This window comes from Priapulus caudatus, unplaced genomic scaffold (genome assembly GCF_000485595.1).
Source record: "Priapulus caudatus unplaced genomic scaffold, Priapulus_caudatus-5.0.1 Scaffold531, whole genome shotgun sequence".
NCBI lineage: Eukaryota > Metazoa > Priapulida > Priapulimorpha > Priapulimorphida > Priapulidae > Priapulus > Priapulus caudatus.
Window position 1 is genome coordinate 149,593 of NW_014577592.1, and position 16,276 is coordinate 165,868.

The 16,276-nt window shown below is 40.7% G+C and overlaps 3 protein-coding genes across 4 annotated transcripts in view; 2 read left to right on the forward strand and 1 right to left on the reverse strand.

Annotated features, from left to right (window-relative positions):
• The window catches only part of LOC106811364, an 18,258-nt gene extending 16,287 nt beyond the window's left edge, over positions 1-1,971 (forward strand). For both annotated transcript variants that reach the window (XR_001394139.1, XM_014814949.1), the window contains exon 4: positions 411-1,971. Coding sequence is in view for 1 of the 2 variants with exons in the window: in XM_014814949.1 (XP_014670435.1) it covers positions 411-455 (45 nt within the window). In the remaining variant the exon portion in view is untranslated. The remainder of the gene's footprint in view (positions 1-410) is intronic.
• Positions 1,952-11,305, reverse strand: LOC106811363 (lipoamide acyltransferase component of branched-chain alpha-keto acid dehydrogenase complex, mitochondrial-like). The gene is made up of 12 exons (XM_014814948.1): positions 11,220-11,305; positions 10,047-10,203; positions 9,406-9,481; positions 9,046-9,230; positions 8,304-8,434; positions 7,833-7,935; positions 7,419-7,630; positions 6,894-6,989; positions 6,500-6,577; positions 4,723-4,914; positions 3,696-3,767; positions 1,952-3,472 (listed from the first exon to the last, which is right to left on the reverse strand). Exons 1-12 carry the CDS (start codon positions 11,280-11,282, stop codon positions 3,305-3,307), a joined length of 1,533 nt encoding a protein of 510 aa, XP_014670434.1. The 5' UTR covers positions 11,283-11,305; the 3' UTR covers positions 1,952-3,304.
• A 39-nt stretch (positions 11,306-11,344) lies between these two features.
• On the forward strand, positions 11,345-14,039 carry LOC106811359 (pleckstrin homology domain-containing family J member 1-like). Its single transcript, XM_014814945.1, has 6 exons — positions 11,345-11,683; positions 12,163-12,248; positions 12,876-12,954; positions 13,082-13,172; positions 13,326-13,480; positions 13,815-14,039. Exons 1-6 carry the CDS (start codon positions 11,593-11,595, stop codon positions 13,835-13,837), a joined length of 525 nt encoding a protein of 174 aa, XP_014670431.1. The 5' UTR covers positions 11,345-11,592; the 3' UTR covers positions 13,838-14,039.
• The last annotated feature ends 2,237 nt before the right edge of the window (positions 14,040-16,276 follow it).

Here is a 16,276-nt window from a genome sequence, read left to right on the forward strand (position 1 = left end):
GTGTGTGTGTGTGTGTGTGTGTGTGTGTGTGTGTGTGTGTGTGTGTGTGTGCGCGTGTGTCTGATAGCAAAATATGAACATTACGGGCCTTTACGGCCAGGGAAGCTATCGAAACAAGGCTGTATGACGCGCCCACTAACAGCACAGGAATACGTTAAATCAACATTGTGACTGCATGACGCAAAGTTAGGCCTGCGCCGCGAACTATATGGTACACGCGCGCGCACTCTGCCGCGTGCGTATAAGAAAATGGAATATGTAGCGAACCAGGAACAAAATCTAGCACAATCCGTGGTTGCATCATAGATATAGAGTATCTTTATTCTATGCCTATGGTTGCATCAGAGCATAGGTTTAATATATACATATAGGTTTAATTATTCAATTATTTTTTTCTTGCCTACTTGCAGGTGCATGACGAGATGGAATCAGTGGCCAGGGAAAACCATTTGTAACGAGGAACGACTACCGTGTACGAAATGCCATGGTGGTGTTTTCAAGATTCTAGCACAGCGGATAAGAAAGAGAAAGAACGGCCTCTTATGCTTGGCGGATATACATTTTATAACACCAGCTCTCTGGAACTATTTAATATTCATATTCATACCAGCAATCTCATGAAGCGTGCTAGTTGTAAAACAAGACTGATCCAATCTGTATTGCATAGCGCTATAAACCAGCGGTGAATAACCGCTTGCACCGAACGTCAAATTCGTTCTCACCACATTTACATTTACATTTAATTAGATTACGCTGGTTGTTATTCTAGTATAAGACCGGTTTTCTTTAGCGTTTTTGACGTTTCGTGGCTCAAACAGAATTCAACTTGGAATAATAATGTATATGAAGACTGTTTCTCCGATGATTTGCTGTTACGGCCGTCCGCATTGTTGCACTGTGCAAGTTTCCATTTTCAATGGCATTGTTTTTTTTTCCCGATCGCACATGCACGTTCTAAATTTGGGACCGGCCAGAGAAAAATCGCTAAATTATCATTAGACTCATAGCCTTCTCCCATCTCTCTCATGCGTGTCTTCCTGGTTCTCCTTGCCCGCGCTAGTATATGCCGCCAAGCAGTTCTTTCATCAAAAGTCCTTTCACAGCAAAAAACCTTTCTCCTTTTCACCGCGGTTTGCTATCTACGTTTTGTATAGTAACTTTGTACATTTTTGCATACATCGTATGTTTGCCATACAATGTATAACTTGTAAATATTTGACAGAAGGGGTTCAGTGGATTGAGCGGACACGGATCGGTAAAATGCTTGAAGGCCTGTCTCTACTTAGAAAACCATTTTTGTCTATGATGACGTTTCATGGTGCCTCATCTACCACTCACTTCAAAGCAGGTTAATTATTGTCCTTCTGTTATCTAGTTGGGAATATGGGGCTCTTTCTGCAAATCCGTTTTATATTTTACATTTTTATATCACAAAGATATTTTACACCGACTCTGCATTGATAAATATTGTTCACGAATATTGCGTTGTAATATATATTTTCAATCTAGAATGTGATAGTTCGGGTAACTATGATTATTGCAGATAGGCAAGATATCTTAAACGGCTGCGACACGTGTAATGTTGTTTAGATATGCTGTGTGCTTGCAAAACTGGAAGTAGAAATATTTTGTGTCGACAAAGATATTTAACATTCCAACGCTATTTTTATTACATTGTACGTTACTTCTGCTTTGATAACTTTTCAGTACTACATTACTATGCAGACTAAATACTGTTTGAATATTTTTTGAAAACGAATTCTTGATAGATTCAATTTTGCTCCGTTCAACAAAGAACAAGTAGCAGGCAATTATAAACTATTAGCAGTTGTAGCGAATTTATATGCGAGCTTCATCTTATTTTGTTGACGTACAATCGTGCGTCAAACAAAATGTCAAAACAAACATTGGATTGCCCGAATTTTTATACAAAAATTATAATTGAACAATGTTTTGTTTGTAATATAGCCAGTGCCACTCTGTATTGTTTTATTTGAAAGCGTATATAAGAATTATCTCACTACATAACACGATAACAGTACTCCCTGAATAGCGATTATCATCAGTTGCAGCTTAATTGAGTTGCTTCACTATATTTTCTGTCCGTAATTTTACTTTTCACAATTTTCCTCATAATTCTGGTGCTTAAAAGCTGATTTAAGAAACCCACCTAACTCTCAGCTATGCCAACTATCTCGGTAGAAACTCGCTGGAAAGACGTCTGGTGTCATGTTGGAACTACATTACCACGACTGAAACCCCTAACTGCAAGGATTCAATCTTGCACCCTTCATCTTACTTAACTACTTCAGCGAACTGCTGCCCTCTGCATGGATAACTGTAATTTACAAGTATGTACAAAGCCATCTACTTCAGATTACCTTTACAGAAGCTCTCTCTCTCCCCTTTCTCTCGCTCTCTATTTCCTGCACGTAACACTATTTGCTTCTCACTTTTTGGAGGTCTGCCAGAAAAGTCAAGCTGGAACAACAATCTACTCAACTGTTGGGTTTTGTACTCTCTGTAGCCATGAGCAATTATTCACTAGGACAGAAAAGGCCTCTATGACGGCAATGGTTACAGGCCATCGATAGCCTGCAATGATTTCAATGAGCCTACCTTCATGGGAACATTATCACCTGACCACATTAAGTCTTTCATTGAGACTTATAGTGTGTAGAAACTTATTCGGTTACTGACGTATGGTGGCATCTCCTATTAACTTAGCCACAAGCTACCTTCTCGATTTTCACTATGTGGCGAGAAGGCGTTTCCTACGATGTTAAACAGTTGTAGAGCCTGGTCGGGCTACTATTAACCTAATTCGGTTTCGTATATCAACCGCTCAGATCGAAATGGTGATCATGCAGCTTTCTAGCATGTCTAGCACAGTGTGAATGATGCAAAATTTGCTAAAACAACGACAGTATCCCGATACATTGACAGTGAATAACAATACTAAATATATGAAGTGGCACATATGTGACATTGGTCAATTGGGTCAAACGTTATTCTCACAAGTAATAAATACTCTACATACAAAGTTAGTATTGCACTTAACTCGCGTGCACCAATATACCAGTGCGCGTAGGCTTAACCCCTAGAGCAGCTAATGCGTCAGCAAGTCTTCCCTAACCTCACGTCCAACTTCGAGGCTGTCCAGCTTCAATTGCCAAAACCTACAACCCTAGCAACTACGAAATGCTTTCTCTTGCTCCTACCTTCACTGACTCCCCACTGCCAACCCACCATCTCAGGCAGTTCTCACAATGAGATAATAATTTCTGCTACCATCAAGGCTCGCTCACTTCAGGTCCAATATCATGGATGCCGGATTCTCCAAGTAGCCCTTCCATATATTGGAGAACCGTGCCATGGTGGCGCCATCTATGAGCCGGTGATCGGCCGACCAGCTGATGTTCATGATGTGAGCTTTAACTACGCTTCCGTTCTCATCAAACCTTGGAAGGCTCTGAAGAGCCATGAAAACCCATCACAATTACTTACTTCACATGATATAATATGCATATATAAAAATGTTTAAAATTTGCATGATTTTTTTTCCCAATTTCAATTATTGCAATATATTTAATATTGCAGGACAAGACACAGGAGTGAGAACTGGAATTACCTATAGGCAATTTCAAATTTATGTCTGAAATTCCAGTAACAAGATTTTGTAAAACAATTCTCACCTGAATTTTCCCTATTGCTCCTATAGCAACTGATGGAGGTATAAGTACAGGTTTTGCATATGTGCCACCAATCTGAAAACCAACAAACAATATTAAGCTCAACTATGTAAAATGCAAAAATCATTTCCATTTCTATCCACAAGCATGGAAATATTAAACAATAATGTGAAAATATATTAATTTGCTATATGGCTAAGAAAAATACGGGATTGTATTGATACCGAGCATATCACGTGCAACAAAATAAAAAACGAATATTTCCCACTAAAAATCACCGATGACCACTATGTGTGGCAAATTAAAGGTTTAAAGCAAAGGACAAGGGCAACATATCAGATCTGGTAACAACCTGTGAATGCACTACGAGATTCCATGCCAAACTCCATAATATAATAATGCAAATATAATTAAAATTTCCCATATATTTCCATAATTTCCATAAAATACATAATTTCCATAAAATTTCCATAATTAAAATACTCCAAATATAATAATGTACCCGACACATATCACTGTGATTGGATATTCTTTCCTAGTATTATTTACTCTCACTTTTACATATGACAAATCAATTATTGTCTGGTTGTGATAGAAACATGGAGTTTTGTGGACTGAGGAAATCAATGTTGCCCAAGACCGGAGCTGGAGGGCAACATTGATTTTCTGAGTCCACAAAACTCCACGCTTCCCCCACAACCAGGCAATAATTGTATATATATATATGTGCGTGTGTGTGTGCGTGCGTGTTGTGTGTGCATGCGTGCGTGCGAGTGTGCGTGTGTGTGTGTGTGTGCGTGTGCGTGCGTGTTGTGTGTGCATGCGTGCGTGCGTGTGTGTGTGTGTGTGTGTGTGTGTGCGTGTGCGTGTGTGTGCGTGCGTGCCTGTTCTCACACTATTTATAGTAGCTCCCATAGAGCGTTATCTCAAATTCTTTGTGTTCACGTACAACGACGTTCACTCTCGTGACAATGACAAACGAATGCGTGGAGCAGCAGCAGCAGCAGCAGCAGCAGCAGCAGTAACCCACCGTGCCGATGTTGGAGAGGGAGAACGTGGTTCCGGAGAGGTCGGCCGTGCCGATCTTCCCACTGCTGGCCAGTGGTTGCAGTCTCGCCAGCTCTATGGCAATCTCGAACACGCTCAACGCCTGCGTGTTCTTCACGTTCGGAACAATCAGTCCGTCCGGAGTGTCCATCGCAATGCCGATATTGTGAGAAGCCTAACAGTAACAGCCCGAGAATAAACAACCACTGCCGATATTGTGAGAAGCCTAACAGTAACAGCCCGAGAATAAACAACCACTGCTGTAGAACTTTACCGTCACACCCGTACGTAAACGGTCATTTAAACTTTAATAATTTTAATTTTAATAATTTTATAAATACCAGTGAGTACTGTAGTAGTCGATAAAATACGAGAACGGTCAGGAAGACCGTAGCGTATGAAATCCTTGCTTTAAATTAAGACTGCACGAGAATGCACAATCACTGCTGTAATTACAGTCACAACGGTCATTTAAACTTTAATACTTTTATTAATACCAGTCAGTACTGTAGTAGTCGATAAAATACGAGAACAATCAGGAAGACCGTAGCGTATGAAATCCTTGCTTTAAATTAAGACTGCACGAGAATGCACAATCACCGCTGTAATTACAGTCACAACGGTCATTTTAATTTTAATAATTTTATAAATACCAGTGAGTACTGTAGTAGTCGATAAAATACGAGAACGGTCAGGAAGACCGTATGAAATCCTTGCTTTAAATTAAGACTGCACGAAAATGCACAACGGCCGCTGTAATTACAGTCACACCCGGCGTACATAAATGGTCATTTAAAGCAAGGATTTCATAGTCTTCCTGCCCGTTCTCGTATTTTTCAGGCTACTACATGTACTACAGTACTCACTGGTATTGCTTGCGCAACAGTAAGTGTCTAAAATAAGGCTAACGTGTCTTACTTAGAACACTGGTATACCTTTATTTTAACAAAAATATACAACAATCGAAATTCGTATGTTTACATCGTGTTGACGCGGTTACTTGGTGATGACACTTGTTTCACTTTTTTTAAACTGCAGTAATCACTAACATGTTCGCTATTTGCTAAAATAATATTTTGCTATATACATATATTTTTCTCGATTGTGCAATTATTTATTAAACAAGTTATTATATATTTATAAAAGGGAATGGCAAAAGAGAATTTTCCATACAAGTATTTTCATTTTATAGAGGCGACTCCAGTATGTAACTGTCATTCAAGGAAAGATAAATTGTTCGTTAGCGAAAGAGGCGTTATTCCTATCAAATGTTACCGCTAATAGAGTTAGTTTGTGTGCGTAATGTTAACATAGGCAAGTATAATTTTTCCCCGAATATTAATAAATATTCAGCAACATAGCCATTGTTTCCCCCAGAAATGTTAGAGGGCACGTCCTTCATGGATGGATGGGGAGGGCATGGGAGGCGGTTGTACCAATTGAAGTCAATTACGTGTGTCATAAGTGTCATAAGTCATTTACCCAATACACAGGTACACCTGATCAGTTTGGAGGGATTATTTTGATTATTTTGGAGATGTATACATCAACCTGTAAAATCCCAGCACGTCTGTGTTGGAATTGTCAAAAGTAAACATGGGTAGAAATTTAGGTCTGCCGATTCGGCAATTAGTGCTGCAAATCAGAGGATTTATTATGGGATAGCTACAGCTTTGAAGGCATGTCAGACTCGACATGCGTTAAAAGCCTAGGAAGAACCCTGATAACCACGGCGCAAATAGGTTGTAGTAAGCACTGACCTTGTAGATTATATTCTCCTGCTTATCATCCATGATCGCATTAAGAATTGGGTAGTGGTGGAGAGCCATCGACGCTGCCTGCACGAGAACAGATAACCGATCACTGCACATGCACGTATTCTTAACGGTCTAGTTTCAAGAGACATCACCACCTGCACGTATACGGGCGTGCACGCCACACCACTGTGCCTACTCACTTACAACCACACGTACTGTCATACACCGGCCGAAACGCATACACATACAAACACGTATGTAGCTCACGTGAGCGTACGTAGAAATGCCCAGGGCAGCCCGGCACGGAAACATTTACTGGATATAACACAAATATATTGCAGATGGTGACTGAACTGCAGCCAGTTCTTTCCGGCAAACTGCGGCAGGACTACGTCACCTTGATGAGGAACGGCATATAGGTGAACTTGATTCCACGACGCGCAGCCAGCTCTTTTAGGTTCGCTTTCTGGTGTGCTAGCTCAGTCATGTCCACCTAACAACAGTGTGCAGTGTACCATGTTAGTAATCCCGTTGAAATTTCACAAATTATTAGGGTGTATTAGGTTCCACGTTCGATTATAGTTAAGGGCTTACCTATGGGATATTAATGGGAGAGCAAGAAGGGAAACAGGGTATATGAACTTTAAATCTAATAATACAGCAGCAGACTTGTTTAAAGAGATCATCATTGAAATGCCTCTACATTTGCTTTCTGTTGTGCCAACTCAGTCACATCCACTTGATAACATCAGGAGTGGATAATAGAGAATCTCTATTATCCACTCCCGATAACATTGCATGAAGTACTATAATCAGACTCCTACTAAGATTATATATGCCTTCTAATACAATAAACAACGTGTAACTGAACTTAGACTCAGATATCACAGTGACAGATAGTCACTGGGCCTCACCAACTGACCTCATCGCAGTAGCCAAAGTGAGGTATGCTCAATGACTCCTGCATTGTCTTTACCATGGTCCGAGTGTAGCCCTTGATCTTCTCGGTTCTATCTTGACCGATAACTATGGGGGCAGCACGAACTGGGACAGGAGCAGGAGGAGAGGGAGATGCCTTGGGTGGCAGAACGGGCAATGTTGGCGGCACAAATGCCTTTGTCTCCGGTGTTGGTGCTGTAAGAATTTGAGCAAAGCACAATGGAAATATACACCATGAAAACGTATCAAATTAGTAATCAATAGCTCACTCGAGATGCAGACAGATCTTTAATCAATAATAAGACAACAAATGTTTTTCCTGCTATGATAAATACTGGGGTACTATTTGGTATAACAGTCACAGAGAACTGATATTGCTGTGGAATTGCCTATTTACCTGTGGGGGGTATGCCAGTGTTTAGAGCAGCTATGTGCTTCATAATATCCTCCTTCATTACCCTACCATCCTTTCCTGTTCCAGTGACATCGCTCAATTTTATCTGCATAATCCCCACAAAATAAATATAATGACTATACGAGTTTACTGTAGGACCAGTTACGTGTCTACTGCTGATCCTACGCACAGGAATAATGTACGGGGAACTTTAGTGGCACTCCACATCAACGTGCAGCCATGATTTGCACGGTCAGTTTTGAAACTGCACGGCCAAAAATGTGTAGCACAGCCTAAAATATTGATCTAAAGCCGTGTACATGTGTAAAATTGCACTCCCAAATATTTTTTCTGCACTCCCACAATACTCATTCCTGGCTAATATCCTGCTCCACATCAGTGATAATTCACGCGATCTGCATTAACCTATACAATGCGCGACGTCGTGTGCATCTTGGCGTGAGGAATGCTCACATTGTTTTCTATGGCTAGCCTGCGCACAGCGGGCGTAGCAAGCACTTTGCCATCAGTAGCCTGCCGCACAACTTCCTCCATCGTCGTCGGTCGTGACACTGTCGAATCCTCGAGGGAATCCACCTCTTCATCTAAAGACAAAGATTTCGATCATATGATTATTTCACCCCAAGTTACGGAAGACGATGAAGGGGAAAGATTATGCGAGGAGAACTGTGGGGCATAATCAGAATGATTTCAAAATAAGCGCAGGAGTGTTGGAAAAACAGGACTGTAAGTGGAAATGTAATAGAATAAAATTATCAGACACATACCCATACTAGTATTTTGACTAACTGAGGAAAACTAAAATAGTAACAGCAATAGTTGCCGTAAGAATTCCCAATGGCGAGTGACAGGAATGCTGTTATGAATTGCCACATCGATAAGCTATTTAAAGCCAAGACACCTAACGCCACTTTTGAAAATGTCTGATTTTTGATATGCCATCAGAAAGAATATTTTTCTTTCTGTTTATTCGTTCTTCGATCTATCCATCTACCTAAATGTATCTATATCTATTCAATACATCTATCCATACATCCATCCACCCACCCATGCATGCATGCACTATCCATCCATCCATCTAGCTATCTAGCTGTTCGTCTGTTCACCCAACTCTTCACCAACCATTATCAATTCATATCGCTATCACAAGATATGATGCAAAAAACCTACACTACAGGTCCTCTGTGGTTATTACCTTTCTCATCCTCATCCAGCTCTATCTCTACCAGAGGATGTCCAACTAAAGCCACGCCATCGACCTCATGGTAGAGCTTCTTGATGACACCGTCATACCGGCTAGTGATCGTCACCGACGCCTTGTCACTCTGCACCTCACAGACGCTATCGAACTGTGCGACACGATCACCCGTGCTCACGTACCTGCATTACCAAGTACAAGGGCCAGCACTCAGATGTATTCTATACTGGCCACGAGGACGACCTATCAAGCACTCAGTCTGCACACAAGATCTACATTAGCACCGACTATTGGAAGATATTTGCATTGTCACAAGCACCACGTTCACAACAAACTAATGAATATCTTATGACATACCATTCTTTCAGGTGCACTTCTCTGATGCCTTCTCCTATGTCCGACAGCTTGAAAGTCACACGCTGCCCCAGCAAAGCTGTCGTAAAGCCAAATTCATTAGAGTAGGTAGAAGCTTTTATATAATATATTATTCATGAATTTTGCTTAAATATATCTGTTATGTAGATATTACTTCTTAAGAATATTGTGCACACTGTAAAAACTCAGTTAGGCAGGTTCTAACCATGAAACTAATTTATAGGTAACATGTGATGTAACTTCCCCCGAGAGGTCCCTATTTAGTCTACAGAATAATAAAATTATATTTTCATCAGTAGTTGCACTCGTTGCTGACTTGCTGTGGTGAAAATTTGGCCCACTTTGGAAAATGCTGAAGTAGTTCCAAACCACTATGGAACCACTATGGTAGTAGGAAAACCATTATGTTCCCAAAAGCATGTTCCCAATTTTAGCTGGTAAGGTTACCCATGTAACATCACTACGTTGGTATCACGAATTCTGGCTTAACAAAACCTGGGTAACTCCAGGTACCCTGAAAGGCATCGTGCTGCTCATCATTGATGATGGTTCTATATATATATATATATATAATGACAATAACAATGACAATTTGACTAATACAGTTGTAGTAACAGTAATACCTGTTGAGCTATGGAGATTCCTGAATGGTTGGCTGATTGGTAAAGCCCTGAATGGAACAAGCCAAGTGTTTCCATGCCGCACAGTAGTTGGCGAATCATGTAATGTTTGATTAATGAAAATTCTACTACAACTTGTGCCAACACACCTGTGCAGATTCTACAGAAACAAAGAAAGTTAATCAAATTAAAAACACCTAAACTGACAAACCATTTAAAGTTGATAAAAGTGACAGATGTACACTATGGATCTTACTTGCAATAGACAAATTTGCATTTTACTATTGACTAGGTAAGATGGCCAGGTTTCATATCCAGTATCAGTATGAGATAACAGAAACAATAAAACATATTTTGACAGGGCTTTACTGGTTTTCTGATTCTGACTGTCATGCATGGCAAGAGCAGTGATTAGGCTAATCATTAGCATCTAACAAATGATTGAATGCAATGAATTTGAATTTGTTTCATCAATGATCAAACAAGGGACATACTAGCCTGACCAGGGTCGACAACTGTTTTATGTCATAGTGGCCTGACACCTTTCTATATGAAACATTATATTTTTTGTTTTTTTTAAGAGCAAATGCGTCACGGGATGCCTGAGAAAAGCTCGCCGTGGAGATATAGATGTGACGCGACATATGCTCTTGAAACCAAAGTTAGCCGAGCGCTACATATGCACACTGTGAAAGCTTGTGTCACAGGTCAACAGAAATGGTGGTTGGATAAATCGCCACTCTTCACATCGATCTTTTGAAACAGTATTGTGAGTATATTGATGCGCCCGCCTTCAGAGCTGATTGTGGTGCCAGTGGTACGTGTAAAGCTCGGGATTGAGAAAAGATTCGTGTTCAGGATAAAACCACATTGGAAGTACATGGTCCCCAAGAACACATCATAAACCACCCTGTGTGAATCACTCAGGGCGGCTCCACGCAAAAGCGTTGTTGGCTTTGTAACCCTACTCTTGTTGGGTTACATTATTGTATATCTATTACGGGTTACCATTACCAACTTTCTGCAGACTCCAGCATGATAAATAACTTACATAAAATACTTCGGTTTTATTATAATTTAACACAGTTATGGCGCGCCCAGTCAGGCAAATATAGAATATATACTCATTTACAGTTGTGTGTAACTTAAAAATATCTTACAGCGTACTAAACGTACCAGTTTACCGTGATTCAATCCTAGTTTGATCAAAGACACCCTTGACAGCATGGACGCAGCCATACTTCTTCAGACCCGCCACCTGGATGAACGGCGAAAAGCACCTAACGCCAGGTGGCGGTACTGTATATCTGGTAACAGTTTGAGCGTTGTTGTCAAGCACTTATCTTAATTTCTTTCTTTTCATACTTTACTTTATTATGTGTTAAAATGTTATTTTGTTTTGCGATATAATCACAACCATTCATCTTAGACTAAAGGCTGGCGCGAGGTTTTCGTCGTAGTGTAGACTAAGTGTAGTGGCTAGTGCAGTCGCCCGAGTATTTTTCATACTGTAGCAGCAGCGTGCTACTCTGCTAGGATCTTTAACAACATGAAGTTTAACGACAAAGATTTGGCAGAAGTAGCATTTAAGCCTGCTGACAAGGAAGGCAGGTTATCGTACAAACCACCTAGTCATAACAGTAAGTATTCGTTTCACGGTTTACGAACACGGTCACGGTTTCACGTAAACCGACCAGACTCTCCAACTGTTACACGTCGTAGGAGTGCCGTAAACGTAGTCGTCGCCAACGTAGTGTTAAGCGAGAAGGGAACTTGTGGCTAGGTTTCACGGTGATCGAGTCTGTAAAATGTCGAAATTCTGGTAACTGTACGAGTGGCAGTGCGAAAATTTGGGAAAATAAATTCTGGGTCACTTATCTGGGAATGGTCCGTACTGCTGGCTATATTATATATAGCTACACAGTCACACATGCATTTGCCTTTTTTTAGTTTATAGTTTATTGACAGTTATGTATGTATGTATATAGTTGATATAACTACTAGTACTACTACTAGTACTACTACTAGTTACTACTAGAAACAAGGTTATGCACTGACGTTACTCTCCCTGGCAACAGAGGTAGAGAAGTAATGGTCATCATGCTTTGGTATTTCACAGGTTATAGAGAAAGATGGTTCAAGTTAAAAGGAAACCTGTTATTTTACTTTCGAACAAATGAATTCGGGGCTATTGCTGATACTGAGGTGAGATCATCATCTGACAGCCAAAGCACGCGACTTAGTGTAGTATGTGTGTGCGCGCGCACGTGTGTCACTGTTTGTGCACGTGTGTCACTGTGTGTGTGTGTGTGTGTGTGCGCACGTGCGTGTATATGTGCATATGATGTATGTATATATATGTGCGTGCATGCATGTAGGTAACCACTAAATGATTTTTTAATGCACCTCGTTTAATTGTATAACAGCTCTGTTCACAACAGGGATACATGCATTACTCACAGTGATGTACAAGTATCAGGTAGCTGACCTGGTACAGGTCTGCATGAATATCTGTAACTGTTGTTTTCTATGAGGGGTTGTATTCTCCATGATCTGGAACACTGGCTCAGAATGGAAGACTGGGGATTTAGCAAGGTAGCATCAAATGAACTTTACTATTGGGAGCGTAATGATGTATGTGAAATTCAAGATTCACAACTTGAGTGCAAGTTTTTTTTATATAAAGTGAGTTGAATATGTCATATAGATGCCATCTGTTTTGAAAAATTAGATTTCCATATAAAAGCATTAACAGGTTGTTGGTAACAGCTAGACGATAGCTAGAAACTTTATATGATGAATCAGATGTAATTTTGATACATGTCATTGCAGCCAGCTGGTCTATACATCCTAGAGCGCTGTGTTGCAAAGTTGCACTCGACTAAAGAATCGCCATATCAATTTTCGATAGGTGAGAGTAAGATTTTTTGATGTTATTCATTACTATAAATGCTTATGTACAACAGCAATTGCTATGTTGATAAATTTTTAGCATGGCGTTATGTTATAATATTTGCATATATGTTTAATTGTTACAGCTTTTGAAGGAGACTTATCTAACAAGACCTTGTTCAAGTGTAACTCAGCAGTACAGTGTCAGAATTGGATAGGGTCGATAAAGAAATCCAGGTACACGTAACTAACATTTTCATAACTTTAGGTGCTTCTTTTTGTACGATGAAAGGTTTAGGACATGGCTCTTAGTAAATATTCATATGAAAACAGTAGTTCATTTATGTAAATTTGTTTTAACAGTATTTAACGCTCATTATTTATCCTCAGTTATGAACAGATGCAAGGAGAATTGTCTATGCTGAGGAAAAAAATCGAGTGTTTGTCCGGACTTGATCCATTGCGGTCTATATACGAGCCAGCTTCTACTAGTAGCCATAACAAAGTAACATCACAGGATGCCATATCAAAAGAAAAAAGACCAGGTAAACATATATGCAATGGTTAATACTATAAAAGATTTGGAACCATGGCAGTTTTCAAGTTAGTTGACATACATAAACGTGGGCTATTGCAATTATGTCCATACGCTATAGATGTGTTCATGACACTATGTATGTGTGTGCCTGTGTATGTATAATGTATGTATATATATGTGTGTATACATGGACACAACAGCCATTTGTTCAATCCCTGGACAGCAATGAAGACAAAGACAAATGTGTGAAGTAGAAATGTAGAAACCTGATGTCTTTGTTGTAGATGCGAGCCTTCAAGATGTTCGCATTTCCAAGCAATTTTGATTTTCTTTTTGTAAAGGCTTGCCCAGATTCTACATGTGAATGAGCATTAAGCCTATGTACAGTAAGGGATTGGTAGTTCTGACTCTGCTAGATACCCTCGTTTGACAACAGCAGTGTGATAAAAGCTGCGTTGCTACGACGATCACCTTGATACGAACCACTTACTGTTAGAATCATGCACAGTACCAGCTCCGCGTCGTGAACTACAAACATGCCAGGAGAAGTCTTTCGTTCATGCAAGCAGGGGAAAAAATATAATTTATTTTTCGGGGGCTACTTTTCAAGCTCACGTGCATGAAAATAGCACTCTAAAATTTGGTTTGCATTGAACTCTATGCAAATTTACGGGGGCTCTTTTTGGCATTTCCGGCATTTCGGGGGCTAAATCGCCCCGAGCCCCCGTGTATTTTTTTCACTGCATGCAAGCATCATATACGAGTTACTCAGTTATACTTGTCTGCCTGGAATGTTTATGTTAGATGTTAGTCTTGTCACACGACACACAAGATTTTTTCAATATGCTGTAACCTGTCGACGTGATCTGGACCATGATCTGGTATTTGTGGTATGCATACGAGAGTAGGCGATAGCTGTGATGTATATGCCGTCCTGGTGCTTTGGTAATGTGAATAGTCGTATTTCCTCTCGCTCTTGTTGTACACTGGTAGTCTTCAATGCAAGAGGTGACCGAAAATATGAGCTTTCCCACACAATATGAAACTTATTGTTCCAGACGACAGCTTCCAACTTTTGTGCGTTGTGTCAAGTAGGTCCAACAGGCGGCAGTAAACATATATATATATGTATATTATTTAGTGATATTGAATGATTAACTGCACCACTAATACGAATTCAAGCCAATCTATCTGAAAAGCTAAATTAGGTGCTATTGTGATTCTGTGAATCAAATGTTGTGATCACAAATGCCAAATGTTGATGTTTGTATTGGTTTGTATATATATCGTCACCATTCCATAGCCTGTCAAAAATGTGAGGGGAAAACTTGATTTTGACAGGTATTTGGAGGTAGCTTATTGCACGTTTTCATTGTATTCTATTATGTAACATTGTAAATGATATAGTATAGAACGTAAAATCTCAACTTATCAATATGCAAAGTATTTTATCAAAATAGTTGCCTTAAGCATGTTACATTGGCTTGTTAATTACCTCGTTGGTTTTTAGCTCATCTGACGTAGTCAGATGCAGCTTGTAGAATCGCATGATTGTCCGTCCAGGAAGAGAGGAAGAAAGAGAGGGTAGCTAGAGATATACAGTGATAGACAGAGAGAGTGAACGTGGGGAGGGAAAGGGGGAGGAGAGTAAGCGATTAGGAGAATAAGAAAAGCGGAGTTTAGTTTGCATAGACCTTTGTTGGTCGGTGTACCAGGGCGTTTTACCATATCACAACTGTGTGATTAATTTTTCAGCTAGCTAAAATGTTCGCTCTTCCGGCAGGATATAATGGCATTGTCAAAACGCACTGTTTGTGTAGAAATCGTCTGCGTGTACGAGCCCGATGTGAATGAGATTGTTCACAATATTTCCAGCGTGAAGGTGTCCTGGTTACGTCTATTACACTGCGTAGGTAATTACTGTGTTCGTGCAGCGCGCGTTTTAACAAGCCGTGACGTCATCATGGGGATCTGTGTGTTAGGACATCATCGTCGTCATCATCGTCGTCGCCATCATCATCATCACTATCATCATCGTCGTAATCATCATCATCATCATCATCATCGTCATCATCATCACTATCATCATCGTCGTCATCATCACTATCATCATCGTCATCATCATCACTATCATCGTCGTCGTCATCACCACCAGCATCATCGTAACATACCACCTATGCATCTAAATTATTACTTTATTTTGTTTCTTCGCATTTATATCTCGCGATTAATGTGCGCGGGTCGCCACTACGCCCTGCGTTCTCCCGCCGTGCGTGCGTGCGTGCGTGCGTGCGTGCGTGCGTGCGTGCGTGCGTTGGTCGGCGGGATTAGCAGCGGCAATCCCGCAATTTCCGTCGATGCCTCATCGCGGCTTCCTCGCGAGTTTTATTCAGTCATGTTCGCGCAGTTCTGCTGCACATATCAAGCAGAGAGAGATAGAGAGAGAAAAAGATGGAGAGAGATAGAGAGGAGGAGGAGGAGGAGGAGGAGGGGGAGGAGCAGCAGCGAGCGGCGAGGGTGTGTCGCGTGTGAATTGAACGCTGCGTGGTAATTACGCACGGCAAGTCGTTCCCAACCAACCACGCCCTCCTCATCTCCCTCTCCTCCTTTTCCTCCCCTTCCTCTTCCTCCCCCTCCTCTTCCTAGTTGTCTTTCTCCTAGTCCTCCCCGTTTGACTTCTCGTTCTCCTTCTGCCTCGTGTATTTTCTGCACGGCTTCTTGCTATGTTGTACGCCACCGCGCACGCAAGATAGAGCGAGAGAGAGAGAGAGAGAGAGAGAGAGAGAGGAGGAGGAGGAGGAGG